This window comes from Corythoichthys intestinalis, chromosome 16 (genome assembly GCF_030265065.1).
Source record: "Corythoichthys intestinalis isolate RoL2023-P3 chromosome 16, ASM3026506v1, whole genome shotgun sequence".
Classification (NCBI taxonomy): domain Eukaryota; kingdom Metazoa; phylum Chordata; class Actinopteri; order Syngnathiformes; family Syngnathidae; genus Corythoichthys; species Corythoichthys intestinalis.
The window spans coordinates 8,431,926-8,447,378 of record NC_080410.1 but is presented as its reverse complement, the minus strand read 5'-3'; the positions used below and the strand labels follow the sequence as shown (position 1 = coordinate 8,447,378).

Sequence of the window (15,453 nt, the reverse complement as noted above, 5' to 3'; positions counted from 1 at the left end):
AAACGCAAATAAAGTTGATTAAAAGTTGGTGGGGACAATTTGAGCATCCTGAAAAGTTGGTAGTGTTTCGTCCCTACCATCCCTCTGCAAACCTTCGCCCTTGGTTTTATAAACAGAGAAAAGATAGTACTGTGGTACCTGGACATACAAGTGCATCGACATACGATCCTTTCGACAGCCGACATAAAATTTGACTCGTCATTTGTCTCGACATAGGACTATATGCTCGAAATACGACGATTTATGACAGTGTCACAATTTCATTGTTTTCCCGCGAGGCAGACGCAAAGTGGATTTTCTTGTGAGAGAAATCAACATGAGTCCCGAGAAGGTTACGCTTAGAATTGAAATAAAGATGGAAATGATAGAAACATATGAGTGAACTGGCTCGACAATAAGGCCGCAATATGTCTACAATCGCGACGGTCCTCCTCCGACCTGCATTCTTTAGTCTTTCTAAGTTAAGGTGACAATTATTAGTATAGTAACATCGGCAAGGAAGTTGCCAGCTTAGTCAGGTTTTTAATTATTTATTTCAGAGCTTGAGCAATATATCATAGCTACTATCCGCTGCAGCCGAAGGATACAAAAACATGAAAAGACAAAGTAAAAACTCTTCCGCACCGCCTTTCACTGTCATCAGTCATAAGGTGCGTTAAGGAACAGCATGCAAAACAACCACCACATTAGAAACAGATTTTTAAAGTTATTATTGTTATCATTATTCAGATTTATATTTATAAATATTTGTTTTGCTATGTGTAATTGCTATTTATAACCGTACCACCAGTAGTTATTAAGGATTTAGCGTAGGTTTTCAGGCTGTGGAATGAATTAATCGAATTATATTGTATTCTTATGGAAAATTCTCACTTGACATACGACCAGTTTGACTAACAAACAAGGTCCTGGAACGAATTCAATTCATATGCCGCGGTACCACTGTATATGTATTCCTTCTGCATCTATCTATTACTGCTATACAAGTAGATGCTCATTGTACGTGAATGAGCTGTCCTATAAAATGAGGAAAAAATACATAAAATGTACCTGTTGTCTACAGTTGTTTTTAGAATGTTGATGAATTCCTGGTAGCCGGGGAACTTTGACGTAACAATGGAGAAGATGTGCCAGTCATACTCCTCCATGATGTTCAGCATCAGCAGAGCCTCCTGCTGGATGGAAGCACCAAACTGGAAGAATGTCGACTTCACATCCTGAAACAGGCAGGAAAGAAAGGAATGTAAGGAGTTTGAGCTCACATTCCGTTAACAGTATTTTGTATCATTCAGGGTAAAAAAAAAAAAATTCTCAAAACAGCTGAACCTGTACATGCACACATTCACACATATGCACACACGCTCACATAAAAGCGATTCAGAGTGTGCATGGAAACACACTATATGGCTGAGGGCTCTGAATAATTCAATTAAACCCAAATTGGATTGACGCAGTGCAGGCAGGCTCCAGAACTCTACCAGGCCGAGTTCATGGGGAAGGAAGGTTATGTTCATGCTGACTCGCTCAAACACACTCCATTAAACTGGACTCTGGATTGTTTCCCCATTGTAATTTATTCAAACCTTTGATTGGACAGCACTGACAAGCACTACTGCTTCTGATGAACAAATTAACTTTTTTCGTGTCAGCAGATTCACACCAAATGAATCATCTATTTAACATGAGGTCAAATGAGACAAAAAATAGAGACGAGCATGTGAGAGTGCACAGCATGTTACCTAGAGATGGTAACCTCTAATGCTAGGAATGTCCTGATTGCATAATTTTAGCATCTGAGTCCAAGTCACTTGATTTTGAGAATCTGTCAATACAGAGTCCCGATCTAATACCAATATTAAAAATAAATAAATAAAAAAGTTCTTTTTCTCAGATAGTCCGTTTCGTTTTGTAAATGTGAACATGCATCCGAACTCTAGTTCGGACCAAACAAACGAACTCTGGCCTGCTCAAAAATTGTCAGTCTCTCTACGCTTTATGCACACCCTACTTCGCTTGTGAATGCAACTGAAGCAGGGTGCGCTTTTGCTACTTTATGTATGGCTCGTGGCTGTCAAGTTACACGCAGGTCATCCTTGGAAGCGGAAGTACGGTGTGCACGCAATTCAAAATCAACAATGGCAAGATGAGAGACGATTAACCATGGCCAAATGTTGTTGTGCTGTGCTAAGCAGTTGCATTCGAGACACATAATCTGCTTCTAATGTTGCGGCTGTGTTTTGCATGCTGTTCTTGAACAGATCGTGTGAGAGTGGCAGTGGAGAAGACAAGTGGAGCGTCTCGAGGCAGCCGTTTCATGAGTCTTGCTCTCCTGGAAGTTGCGACAATTTGACAGTCCAAAAAGTCAAAAAAGTGAGAGTGATCGCACCTGTGGGACTTGGAGTTCCCTCTCGTGGTTTAATTTTCCCCTATGCATTTTTATTAGGGCTGTCAAAATTATCGCATTAACGGGCAGTAATTATTTTTTTTTAATTAATCACGTTAAAATATTTGACACATTTAACGCACATGCCCCGCTAAAACAGATTAAAATGACAGCACAGTGTCATGTCCACTTGTTACTTGTGTTTTTTGGTGTTTTCTCGCCCTCTGCTGGCGCTTGGGTGCTACTGGTTTTATGGGTTTCAGGCTTTCAGCACCTTGTGTAATTAATGTCTTCAACAATGGCGAGCTACTAGTTTATTTTTTGATTGAAAATTTTACAAATTTTTATGAAAACGAAAACATTAAGAGGGTTTTAATATAAAATTACTATAAGTAGTGCTAACATATATCTTTTAAGACTACACATCTTCCTATCCATGGATCCTTTTAACAGAAAGAATGTTAATGTTAATGCTATCTTGTTGATAGAGGTGTGCATCGACATCGCCCTCACAATTCGATTTGATTACGATTCGGAAGGCCACAATTCGATTCGATTCGAATCGATTCAGAGGGTCACGATTCGATTCGGTTCGATTAGGCAATGCATTGCGATGCATTAAAGCCTGGGATGCATTAAAATTCTAAAGCAAAGCATATTTTTTGTGAATCATGAGCCAACACAAGCGGACAGACATTAAACAACTTTTTATTGGCTCTTGTGTCACTCCTGGTCGAAGTCAAATGAAAATAGTATACTTTCATATATATCTTAAAAAAAAAAAAAAAAAAAATCAGATCACAGCATTTAATTAGTGCTTATAATGAGACCAGGGCTTTCTCTTTTTTTTTTTTTTTTTTTTTACACACAGTAGCAGCCTTTCACACAGTGCAACATCTGAACTCCTGTGCAAAATCAGTAATAACAGTCACTGTATTTTAGTCACAACGACCCATCAATAAAAATATTCAAGTAAATATTAAAGAAAACGACAAAGAAAATATTGTAGTGCAGCAGCATCTTTATCGCAATATCAATCCAGGGATCAGTTCAGTTGCAAACAAAACATCAACTAAATTGCAATGTAGATCAAAAGTAAAATGTAGGCCTAGCCAATCTTATATCTATAATATTTCTCGCTCCCTCTTTCTCCGTTTCAGCCATTGTTATGTTATGTCCTATCTCTCTGCTCTCTCGATTACAACTGCGCTTGTCTGTGACGTTACTCCGGTAAGGAAGCGGATTTGGGTTCCTCGTCCCCCCTGCGTAGAGGTTAGATCTTGTGCCCGAACCCGACCCGACCCGAAATGTTAGGCATTCACGTTTCGGTGGGTCGGGTCGGGCCGCCGCGCCGAACTAATAAAGTATTTAAATTTTTAAAAAAAATGTGCAGAGGGCTGTGGCGCAGCCCTCTTTTTCTTCTTCTTCTCCCGTTATTTCGTTGTGTGAATGCTTTTATAATTCTCATAAATATATGTAGACTATTTAAATATTGAGTAAACTTGCGTTTTTTTCCTGCCAACTGAGAATTCGTTACGAAAGACACTTTTATTTACGCACACAAAGGCAAATGTGATCCTTTTGAATCTTCTCCTCTGTGTGTCTGTAAAACCGTTTTTTTTTTTTTTTATCAAACTTTCCCAGCGCTATTTCGTTGTGTAAATGCTTCTATAAATTTCATAAAAATATGTAGACTATTTAAATATTGAGTAAATTTGCGTTTTTTTCCTGCCAACTGAGAATTTGTTACGAAAGACACTTTTATTTACGCACACAAAGGCAAATGTGATCCTTTTGAATCTTCTCCTCTGTGTGTCTGTAAAACCGTGTTTTTTTTTTTTTTTTTTTTAATCAAACTTTCCCAGCGTTATTTCGTTGTGTAAATGCTTCTATAAATTTCATAAAAAATATGTAGACTATTTAAATACTGAGTAAACTTGCGTTTTTTGTCTGCCAACTGAGAATTTGTTAGGAAAGACACTTTTATTTATGCACACAAAGGCAAATGTGATCATTTCGAATCTTCTCCTCTGTGTGTCTGCAAAACTGTGTTTTTTTTTTTTTTTATATTAAACTTTCCCAGCGTTATTTCGTTGTGTAAAGGCTTTTATAACTCTTATAAAAATATGTAGACTATTTAAACAGTAAGAAAACTTGAAGAAATGAAAATAAATTGCTGCTGCTGCTGCGTTTTTTTTTCCGCATCACTCGGCTCGGGCATGCAAATCTATAGTTAATTGATCTGGCCGGTCGGGCTTCAATACCAACGGGCCATGTGGGGTTGGGCTGGAATTTTTTAGGCCCGATCTAACCTCTACGGGCTTGCTTTGAATGTAAAGTAGCTCTCTCTACAGGTAAACATGAGAATAACAATACAAATGGGGAAACCAAATCCATTGCATCACCGGAATTGCGCAGGGAAGATTTTTGAATGTACTTATATATTTTAAAATGCGCTGAATCGATTCAGCGTGTTGCCCGCATCGAATCGAATCGTCCCTGCCCCGCATCGGGATGCATCGCCGCGTCGATTATTGTTGACACCCTTACTTGTTGATTTATTATACTTGTACTTATGTATAGTATGTTGAATGTATCCGTCTTGTATCTTATCTTTCCATTCCAACAATAATTTACAGAAAAAAATGGCATATCTTACAAATGGTTTGAATTGCGATTAATTACGATTAATTAATTTTTAAGCTGAGATTAACTCGATGAAAAATTTTAATCGTTTGACAGCCCTAATTTTTATATACTCCGATTAGCTCGGCATAGAGTTGGGAGGGAGCGATCCCGCTGCTGGCCTGGCCTTATGCTACATTATGTGCTCCTTGCCCTCACAGGAGGGAGGTATTTCCTCTTCTATTTGTCCAAACAATGAGTGCACCTTTCAACCACCTTGATGCTACTTGGAAAGTTCAGTTGGCGCAGCGTGGATGCTGAACCTTTTCAACAACTCATTTGCATGTGTTGCTGCAAGGTACCTCTCCAACTGGACCGTGGCTAATGTTAATGCAGCCTAAGAAGTCAGTCTGATATTCTGTGGTTTCAAAATTGATGGGCTAACAAGCAGAGACAGAATATGAAAGAACCAATCACAGAAGCACATAATAAACATGGACGTGACGTACTGTAAATGGAATGCGACTCATGCTGTCGGTTTTGTTCAATTTGTAGTTCTCAAACAATCATGGCAGGCAGTCATGATAACTGTCATTTTTGTGTTAAAAATCGAAGAGTACGTGTGGTATTGTGACTATTGTCTTGTGAACATTACTTGTTTTTGAAAAAAAAAACTGGAAACAAATGCTATTGTGTCACCTACGGCAGCATCTCCATCAGGAACAGGCCTACGGGAAAATGACGAGAACGCACAATGCCTTCCAAAACTCACAGAAGTCTAAAAAACATCTGTGGTCGCCACCTTCTTGACACATCACAAAGTCATGTGCTGGGATTCATCGGTTGATATTGGACCGAAGTGGAAATCCAATTCAAACCACAGGATAACAGACTGACTTGGCATGTGTCTTGTACATGGCCAAAGTCAGACTGGATTCCTAGGCTACTTGATAGTAATGGTATTGGAGGATATGTTTGCATGTTTGCCACACTACCAGTTTAAATGGATTGAATGTCTCCTAGTGTTAAATCCATTTAACGAGTTTTAAATTAAGTCTTTAAGAGCCACATGACAGGACGTCTAACATCATCAATGGGATTGAAAGCGTTAAAGTGCACTAATAAATTTGTTAAGCAGTCTAGATTATTCCCTTGATATACCATTGGCTTATCAAGTTCAGTCATATCCTATGAACTTTGTAGTACTTGTACTCTATGTTATCTATGTTAATGTTAACTGTTGATCCTTTTTTCATCCTATACTTAGTCTTGTGTTTTTCTCTGGTTTTAAAAAATCCTCTCTGGCACGTGTGTGTGTGCTTGTATGATTTAATGTCATAGAAACTCAAGTAATGCTGGAGCATGGTGGGATAGCAAGGAGGTCACGCTGTAAGATGTGTCACTTCTTGTCTTCATCACAGCGGTAGTCGACGCTCTCACACTTTGCGGCAATGTAGCGTTAACTGTGACAAGCAGGAATAACCATGGAATTATGTAATATTGACTGTTGCGCGTTTATACAGTGTGTATATCTATATACATATATACTGGACTGTCTCAGGAAATTAGAATATTGTGTATTCTAATTTTTTGAGACAGTCCTGTGTATATATACAGGACTGTCTCAGGAAATTAGAATACACAATATTCTAATTTCCTGAGACAGTCAGGAAATTAGAATATTGTGTATTCTAATTTCCTGAGACAGTCCTGTATATATACACAGGACTGTCTCAAAAAATTAGAATATTGTGTATTCTAATTTTCTGAGACAGTCCAGTATATGTAGATACTATACGTACATTTATGTGTGTGTATACACGAAACAGGAAAGGTAAATCATGATTTAGACACACCATACACAAGTATTGATTATAGTATTGTTACTTATTATACCACATTTTAAGGATTTGGGCACACACCCTGGGAAGGTAGGAGATATAAATAGTAGTTTTCAAATCATGTACTGCCGATAGCATTCAGCTTTGTCTGGTCTTTTGGCACATACACAAAACTTAGTGTTTGCGGGGCTGTAAACTCCCCACTCAGGTCGTATAAGACCAAGAACACCATCCATACTGTAGTAAAGGGATGTTTTATACTGTACAACTGCACTGGTGGCACAAACAATGTGTTACATGCTGAGCTCTAAAGCCCGGGAGGGTCCACTGGAGGAGAGACTCTGTGACGTGACAAAAAATCCTCTGTGGCACGTTGCTAAATATAACCAGACAAGGATGGAAATAGCTGCAGCAAAACAATAGAGGTGGAAATTTCTGAGAGGGGGCCAAGGGGAGCTAAAATGCCAAATGGACCAGAGTCACAACAGCTAAATAATCACAAAACAATATGAAGTTTAAATGATCATAATAAAACAAAAATCGATATTTCTAATACAAAATCATTTGGTTTTCAATGACCCCTTCAAACCGTGTTGTTAATTAAGCATTCACAAAATTCTACTTCAAGAATCAGAAAAACAGAAGTAGCCTCTCCTACATACAAAAAAAAAAATATATATATATATATATATATATATATATATATTTATTTATTTATTTATTTATTTATTTATAGGGGGAGGGGGGGCGTGGTTCAACACTCCGAATTTCCAATATTATTATTTAGCACAACAAATGAAATACCTCATTAAAATGGTTACATCCGAACATAGAACAACAATCATGCCTGGATTTTGAATAGATGAACTAGAACACTGTAAAACGGTCAACACTCCCATTTATCAGCTCTAATGTCAAGCAACACAGCTGTTTCAAAAATCACCTTTCAAGATTTGCGACGCAAGGCTCACAATAACGATTATCTGACTAAATAGCGATACAAAAATTATTGATACATGAGTCAGGAAATCAATCTACTTATGTTCCATGCTATAACTATTAAAGAGAAAAACAAACTATTTCTAAATGGAAAAATCAACAATGCAATTTTTGAAAATGTTGTGGAAAATCTGTCAAAAACCATTTGTCTTCCTCACAGACTAGGAGAATATTTCAGTGCAACATTTCTGTAAATAACGAAAATGGATAAATATAGCGAAACCGTTTGTTGCAATATTCTTGTAAATAAGTGCCTTAACTCATTGCCTGCTATTGACAACAACTAATTTTGACTGGGAAGGGTAAATGTTTATCAATTCCAGTCATTGAGTTAACATAGACACTATTGTAGTGAAAAATATTAGTCAACTGGAAGATTTTCGTCATAACCTGTGACAACAATGCCGATTATTGACTGCATATCGATAACCTATTGGGACACAAAGTATCACGATATATCTATCACCTTACAGATATATTATCACACCACGAAATAAATTATTTTAAGGATTTTTCCACATGCATGTGTTCCTGATTCTTTTTTGAAAATATATGCTCTTTGTGAATCCATCATACACTACTACTTCATCTTCCTGCTTCCCTACATTTGTATTTGCCTTTTGCCACTAGCACTGCAAATTCTGATTGTCTCCATCCATCCATCATTATCGACCCCTATATCCGTGGTCGGGTCACAAAGGCAGCACCTTTAGCAGGAAAGCCCAGACTTCCCTCTGCCCAGCCACTTCAACCAGCTCCTCTGGCGGGATCCCAAGGCGATCCCAGGCGAGCCGAGAGACAGTCTCTCCAGCGTGTTCTGGGACGTCCCGGGGACTCCTGCTGGTGGGACATGCCCGGAACACTTCTCCAGGGAGGTGCCTCAGACGCATCCGAAACAGATGCCCGAGCCACCTCAGCTGGCTCCTTTCAACACGGAGGAGTAGCGGCTCGACCCTGAGTCCCTCCCGAATGACCGAGCTTCTCACCCTATCTCTAAGGGAGAGCCCGGACACCCTGCGGAGGAAACTCATTTTGGCCGCTTGGATCTGGGATCTTGTTCTTTCGGTCACAACCCACAGCTCTTCGAGAGCATGGCCTTTTGATTCAGCTCCTGCTTCACCACTATGGACCGGTGCATCCATATCACTGCAGACACTGTACCAATGCGCCTGTCGATCTCCTACTCCCTCCTGGCATCGCTCGTGAACAAGACCCCAAAATACTTAAACTCCTCCACCTGGAGCAGTTTCTCATCCTCAAGCAGGAGAGGGCACGCCACACTTTTCTGACTGAGGACCATGGTCTTGGACATGGAGGTGCTGATCATCCTCCCAACTGCTTCACACTCAGCCACGAATCGCTCCAGTGAGAGTTGGAGATCACAGCTTGGTGAAGCCAACAGCACCACATCATCTGCAAAAAGCTGAGATGTAATGCTAAATCTGATTGCTTTATTGTTTGATACGGAAGCTTACAAAAAAATGTCTAAAACTGTTCACTTAAAACTTGACAACACTTAGTTGATACTATGGGAAGGTTCAGAAACATGCTTTTTGCTGCCGAGAACAAACAATCCAATGGCCTTAAATTCTTACACAACTACAAACACGCATATGTTAATACAACCCTACATGTGACGTCACAGTCAAGTATTTTTAGCAACAGATTTCCATAGCTAAGACACACTCGGAAACATAGAGTCTTAACTCATAGTGTCGAGCAAAGGGGCAGCATTGTTTATTAGTGTGAGTGTGTACATGCATGTGTGTTTGTGTGTTATTGCTGTGGTTCCTCTGTCAGGACTTTTTAACAAGCAGTCGAGACCCCCACGGGGAAACACTGACAAAATAACATCATCCCGCTCTCTCTCTTCCCGCCTCTATCTTTGTCTATGTGTTTGCCTTGCTCTCCCACTCTAATAAGTCCAATATCTTCCTCCTAGTCTCTTCTTTTAGTTTTTTTTTTTTTTTTTAAACTTACTATCCAGGAGATCTCTCCCCCCCCCCCCCTTCTCCTGAGCTACGCCGCACACTCCCACCCACTCTCAATCTATTCGATTAAGGCCAATACTTTGCTTCACTCCTCTGGGAAACACTCTTAAGTTTCCATCTTGAGTATTCAGAAGGGGGAATTTAAAGAGGCACTTTACTCAGTTTCCAATATTTTGAACGGTTTCATGCATAAGATAGGTCGAAATGGAAGTGTGCCCTTGGTTGAAGTGTGCTATCCAAGGTTGCTTTTTTTTTTAATTTGATTGCAATCACGCTTGGAAGTTAAACCCTCCTGCAGACACTAGGATTTGAAACTGTGTGAAATCCTACGTCGCACTTCAGACATTTATGCAAGTTCCCACCATTTATGTTCATCTTTCACACCACTATTATCAGGCGCGATGAGCACTGAGCTGTCTAGCCAAGAGCCACTTCCGCTGGCTTGTTCGCTACCAAAATTCGAATCCTTGTCTGATTGGTTTAACTCCACATATCTCCTGTGCGTGGTCTCCCGTCACTTGTCAGACGAGAATGAGTTCTACACACTGTGTGAGTGTATTGGCGTCAGTTGAATTTGTTTTATTTATTTAATTTGAATTAGGGGTTTTATAACCAGGAAGTCTTAGGAAAAGTTTGCCTCCAGACTCAAATACACACACCTCTCTGCACACAGAATGCCGTTGAACGCTGTTGGAGTGTAAAGTATGTTAACATTATATTTCTGTTTAAATGTGAAATAGCAAAGCTTGGTGTCATTTTCAAGAAGATTGAAATCACACACGCATTGCCCACGAGCTTCTGCTTTACAACACACCTCCTCCACTGAAGGCCAATCAGAGCAAAAAGTAAGCAGATTAGTTCCAGTCCACTGAATAATAATGAGAATCAAATTTTCAGAAGGGCTATGAAAATGACCAACTAAAATGGGTACTGGGCACTTTCGGTGGAAAATGCTGTGTCAACCTGGTAAAATGGCAACCAAGGTTATGAAAAATAAAGTAAAAAAATATATAATAATAAAGTCAAGTCCATTTCTAAAGTTCAGCAAAAGAGCCTATCACCAAAGACAAATCTTGTCCGAGTATAAAAAAATGGATCCATTGCCGCTGAAAATTGCTTAACGAAGCTGGACCAATAATATGGCTTCGCAAATATAGAAATGAAAACACAGATAATGGTGGAAGTAAAAGGAAAATCACGCATTTTTTTTTTTTTTGTTTCACAAAAGTTTTCAATCACTTCCTGTACATTAGTCACGTAACTTGTTCAGTGTCATTAACAGTGATGGACATCCAATCACGCGACTCTTTTCATCCTTCTGCTGTGAATTTAAATGAATTTGTCACTAACACCGAGTCAAATGTTTTGAGAAAAGTCTCAAAACTTATGACCACGGTTGTAGATGTCCGACATTCATTCATTCGCTGTCAGCCTCTGAGTTCAAATGGATTAGACGTCTAGAGCCATCAATGGCATTAACTGAATAATGTATTGACCATTGCTTTAGATTTGTGGCTATTCATCAAACAATTAAACATTTCCACCCATCTCACATTATGGGCCAAATTCTCCCATTCCTCTCATTTCTTTTCTTTATTATTTTTTTTATTTTTGGGGGACTTCAGCACCGTTCATAACCACCTATTCTCAAAACCAGAAGACTGGCACATCCAAGACACATGAACACGGAATCACAAAATCGGTGCGATTCACTTACAGCTAATGTTAGATCAACAACCAATAAGTGCTATTTTCCTGAAAATTAAATTTGTGATCCAGGATAAAGCACACATACAGATGTGCCAGTTTAGACATGCAAATCACATTAAGGATAGGGCTGTCAAACGATTAAAAATTTTAATCGAGTTAATCACAGCTTAAAAATGAATTAATTGTAATTAATTGCAATTCAAACCATCTCTAAAATATGCCATATTTTTCGTTAAATTATTGTTGGAATGGAAAGATAAGACACAAGATATATACATCCAACATACTGTACATAAGTACTGTATTTGTTTATTATAACAATAAATCCACAAGATCGCATTAACATTATAAACATTCTTTCTGTTAAAGGGATCCACGGATAGAAAGACTTGTAGTTCTTAAAAGATAAATGTTAGTACAAGTTATAGTCATTTTATATTAAAACCCCTCTTAATGTTTTTGTTTTAATAAAATTTGTAAAATTTTTAATAAAAAAAATACTCTAAACTAGTAGCTCACCGTTGTTGACGTCGCCGAGCGGTGACGTCACATGGGCTCCCTGCCGTTCTTCCACAGTGTCTTTAACTACGTAAGGTAGTGATTGAAATACACCACAAGGTGTCAATGGCGAGTTTTAAATTACTTAGAAATCAAGCCAATGAGTGTGTTTTGTCCCTCGACGGACGCCGTAGTTCCCTGTTTACTGGGTCTATCCATCGTATTTCACGGTCATTTGAGTGCTGGCTTCACAACGTACGAGACCTCTGATAGTTTGTATATTGTGACTAAATATTGCCATTCAGTGTATTTTTTCAGCTAAACGAAATGTTTGAATAGAGTTTGAGTTTCTGAGTAAGTTTTATGTGTATTTTGCATGCTATTTTTATTGGGAATTTCAGTTCTTTGCATTGTTGTTTAACTGCGTGAGAGTAGGGCCTCATTACTACAGATTGAAAAGTTTTTCTTTTTGTGAACATTATTTTTTTGTGAGATAGGAATATTATTTTTGTTGTGCTTTCACTAAATGATACTTATGTTTGTTGTGAAGGAGTTGCCGATGCTTATGCCAATAAACGGCATGGTCAAATGAACGCCTGTTTCCACTTACCTTTCACTGCCACGTAGCTCTCAATGTGCAAAAACGGCGTCATTGTAATCTGTTTGAGGCAATGCATGAGCGGGTCATTCCGCGCATGCGTTAAAAGCGTCAAATATTTTAACGTGATTGATTAAAAAATTAATTATCACCCGTTAACGCGATAAATTTGAAAGCACTAATTAAGGATCAAGTTTTTTTTTTTTTTAATTATAGTTTAAATAAAGCCAATAAATGTAAGATATAATGTTGTGTTGTGTTCGTTGGAATACATGTTTTCAGGTCCATCAATAAAAAAGCAAATATTCCAAAAGCGCTCAAGATCAGAGGACTCCAACTTATTTATGTGCCTCAGACCTTTTTTCAAGTAGACATTATTTGACAGACTCCTTATTAAGATGAGTTAAGTAGTTACAGTGGGACTCCTGCGTATGTTTCTCTTCAAAAAGTAAAAAAGTAAAACATTATTATTTTTTTGTATTTATTTATTTATTTTTTAAATCAAAAAACCTCCAAAGGCTTGTTTTCAACACCAGCTGGGAGCATGTTTGAAGCGGAATGACTCCTTGTAGTTGTAAGTGAGCATTGAAAACAAACTGCGAAAAACAAAGACCACTAGCACTGATATAATCCTTCAAATAAATATCACAGTTCAAACACCATGACTGCTGACTCAGATTGCCTCTTTGACGACTCAGTGAAATATGTCAGTTTCTTCTCTGTGCAACCATGCATAGTGGTTGGGGATCGTGCTGCACAGTAGAATATTGAGCTCCATTATCTTGTTAACTTGGCAGTAGGACGATAATAGTCATCCATTTATGTGGCTCTTAAAAACACAATTTAAACTGTCTAAATGAGTTTTTAACTAGTAGACGTCCAATCCATTTGAACTGGGAGTGTGGTAGCAAATGAAAAAAAAAAAAAAGTTCATACGCTGCCACCCACCCATTTAAAATGGATTGGATATCTATCGCTGTAAATGGCACCCAATGAGTTAATGTCAATAAGTGAAAAAAAAACAGCAATTTAACCACAGTCCAAAAAGGTAGCTGAAAATAAAAAAATATATATATATTTGATTGCTTTCTGGGCATCTATTTTGAGTGGTGTGTCTTCTAACTCCAGCCAAACTTCGAGTGCAATATGATGTTTAACTTCCCCAGGGTGTTTGACTTACTACAGCCTCTGACATGCTGGAGGAAAAGTGCTTAAATCTACCATGGATTGCGTGCAAGGACATATTACACTGTGCACCCATATTTTAGGGTTGCTCCACACAGAGTGTGTATCTGTCATGAAGGTGTGTAAATGACAGTTCACAGTTGAGAAAAAAGTCGGCGTATGTTCAATTTTATTTTTATGTGTGAACATGATTCTACTAAATACTCAAAGATAAATAAAATGTCCATTATATCACCCAACATTTTATGCTTTTGTGTTGCTGATACAGCACTGAAATGACATCATTGGTATCAGGGAGTGCTAAGAAATAACTAGCCGATGCTGCAAAATATGCACTTGTCAAGATCCAGTTTCCAACAAATCAACTGTGGGAGCAATTATTAGAAAATGGAAGACATACAAGACCACTGATAATCTACCTCGATCTGGGGCTCCATGCAAGATCTCACCCCGTGGCGTCAAAATGATGACAAGAACGGTGAGCAAAAATCCCAGAACCACACGGGGGGCGTAGTGAATGACCTACAGAGAGCTGGGACAAAGGCTACTATTAGTAACACAATGCGCCGCCAGGGACTCAAATCCTGCACTGCCAAACGTGTCCCCCTGCTGAAGCCAGTACACGTCCAGGCCCGTCTGCGGTTCGCTAGAGAGCATTTGGATGATCCAGAAGAGGACTGGGAGAATGTGTTATGGTTAGATGAAACCAAAAAAGAACTTTTTGGTAGAAACACAGGTTCTCGTGTTTGGAGGAAAAAGACTACTGAATTGCATCCAAAGAACACCATACCCACTGTGAAGCATGGGGGTGGAGACATCATGCTTTGGGGCTGTTTTGCTACAAAGGGACCAGGACAACTGATCTGTGTAAAGGAAAGATTTGAGATTTTGAGTGAAAATCTCCTTCTATTAGCAAGGGCATTGAAGATGAGACGTGGCTGGGTCTTTCAGCATGACAATGATCCCAAACACACAGCCATGGCAACAAAGGAGTGGCTTTGTAAGAAGCATTTCAAGGTCCTGGAGTGGCCTAGCCAATCTCTAGATCTCAACCCCATAGAAAATCTGTGGAGGGAGTTGAAAGTCCGTGTTGCCCAACGACACCCCCAAAACATCACTGCTCTAGAGGAGATCTGCATGGAGGAGTGGGCCAAAACACCCGCAACAGTGTGTGAAAAGCTTGTGAAGAGTTACAGAAAACGTTTGGCCTCCGTTATTGCCAACAAAGGGTACATAACAAAGTATTGAGATGAACTTTTGGTATTAAGTGACCAAATACTTATTTTCCACCATGATTTGCAAATAAATTATTTAAAAATCAAACAATGTGATTTTCAGTTTTTTTTTTTCACATTCTGTCTCTCATGGTTGAGGTTTACCCATGTTGACAATTACAGGGCTCTCTAATATTTTCAAGTGGGAGAACTTGCACAATGAGTGGTTGACCAATACTTATTTGCCCCACTGTATGTTCTTAAGTAGTTAAAGTTGAGATTTGGCATTTAGCATGTGAGGAAATGAAGGAAAATATAAATTAAGAGATGGAGGTTGGGGTTATAGCTGTTTTTGTTAACGTTTATTGAAATCAGTGAATAAATGCAATTTCGAATGAAAATCTGTTTT

General features: G+C 38.7%; 1 protein-coding gene across 2 annotated transcripts in view; it reads right to left on the bottom strand.

Moving 5' to 3' along the window:
- grin2aa (glutamate receptor, ionotropic, N-methyl D-aspartate 2A, a) overlaps nucleotides 1–15,453 on the bottom strand; it is a 311,778-nt gene that overhangs the window by 136,507 nt on the left and 159,818 nt on the right. For both annotated transcript variants that reach the window (XM_057861597.1, XM_057861596.1), the window contains one exon: nucleotides 1,051–1,217. In XM_057861597.1, the coding sequence (XP_057717580.1) occupies nucleotides 1,051–1,217 (167 nt within the window). The remainder of the gene's footprint in view (nucleotides 1–1,050; nucleotides 1,218–15,453) is intronic.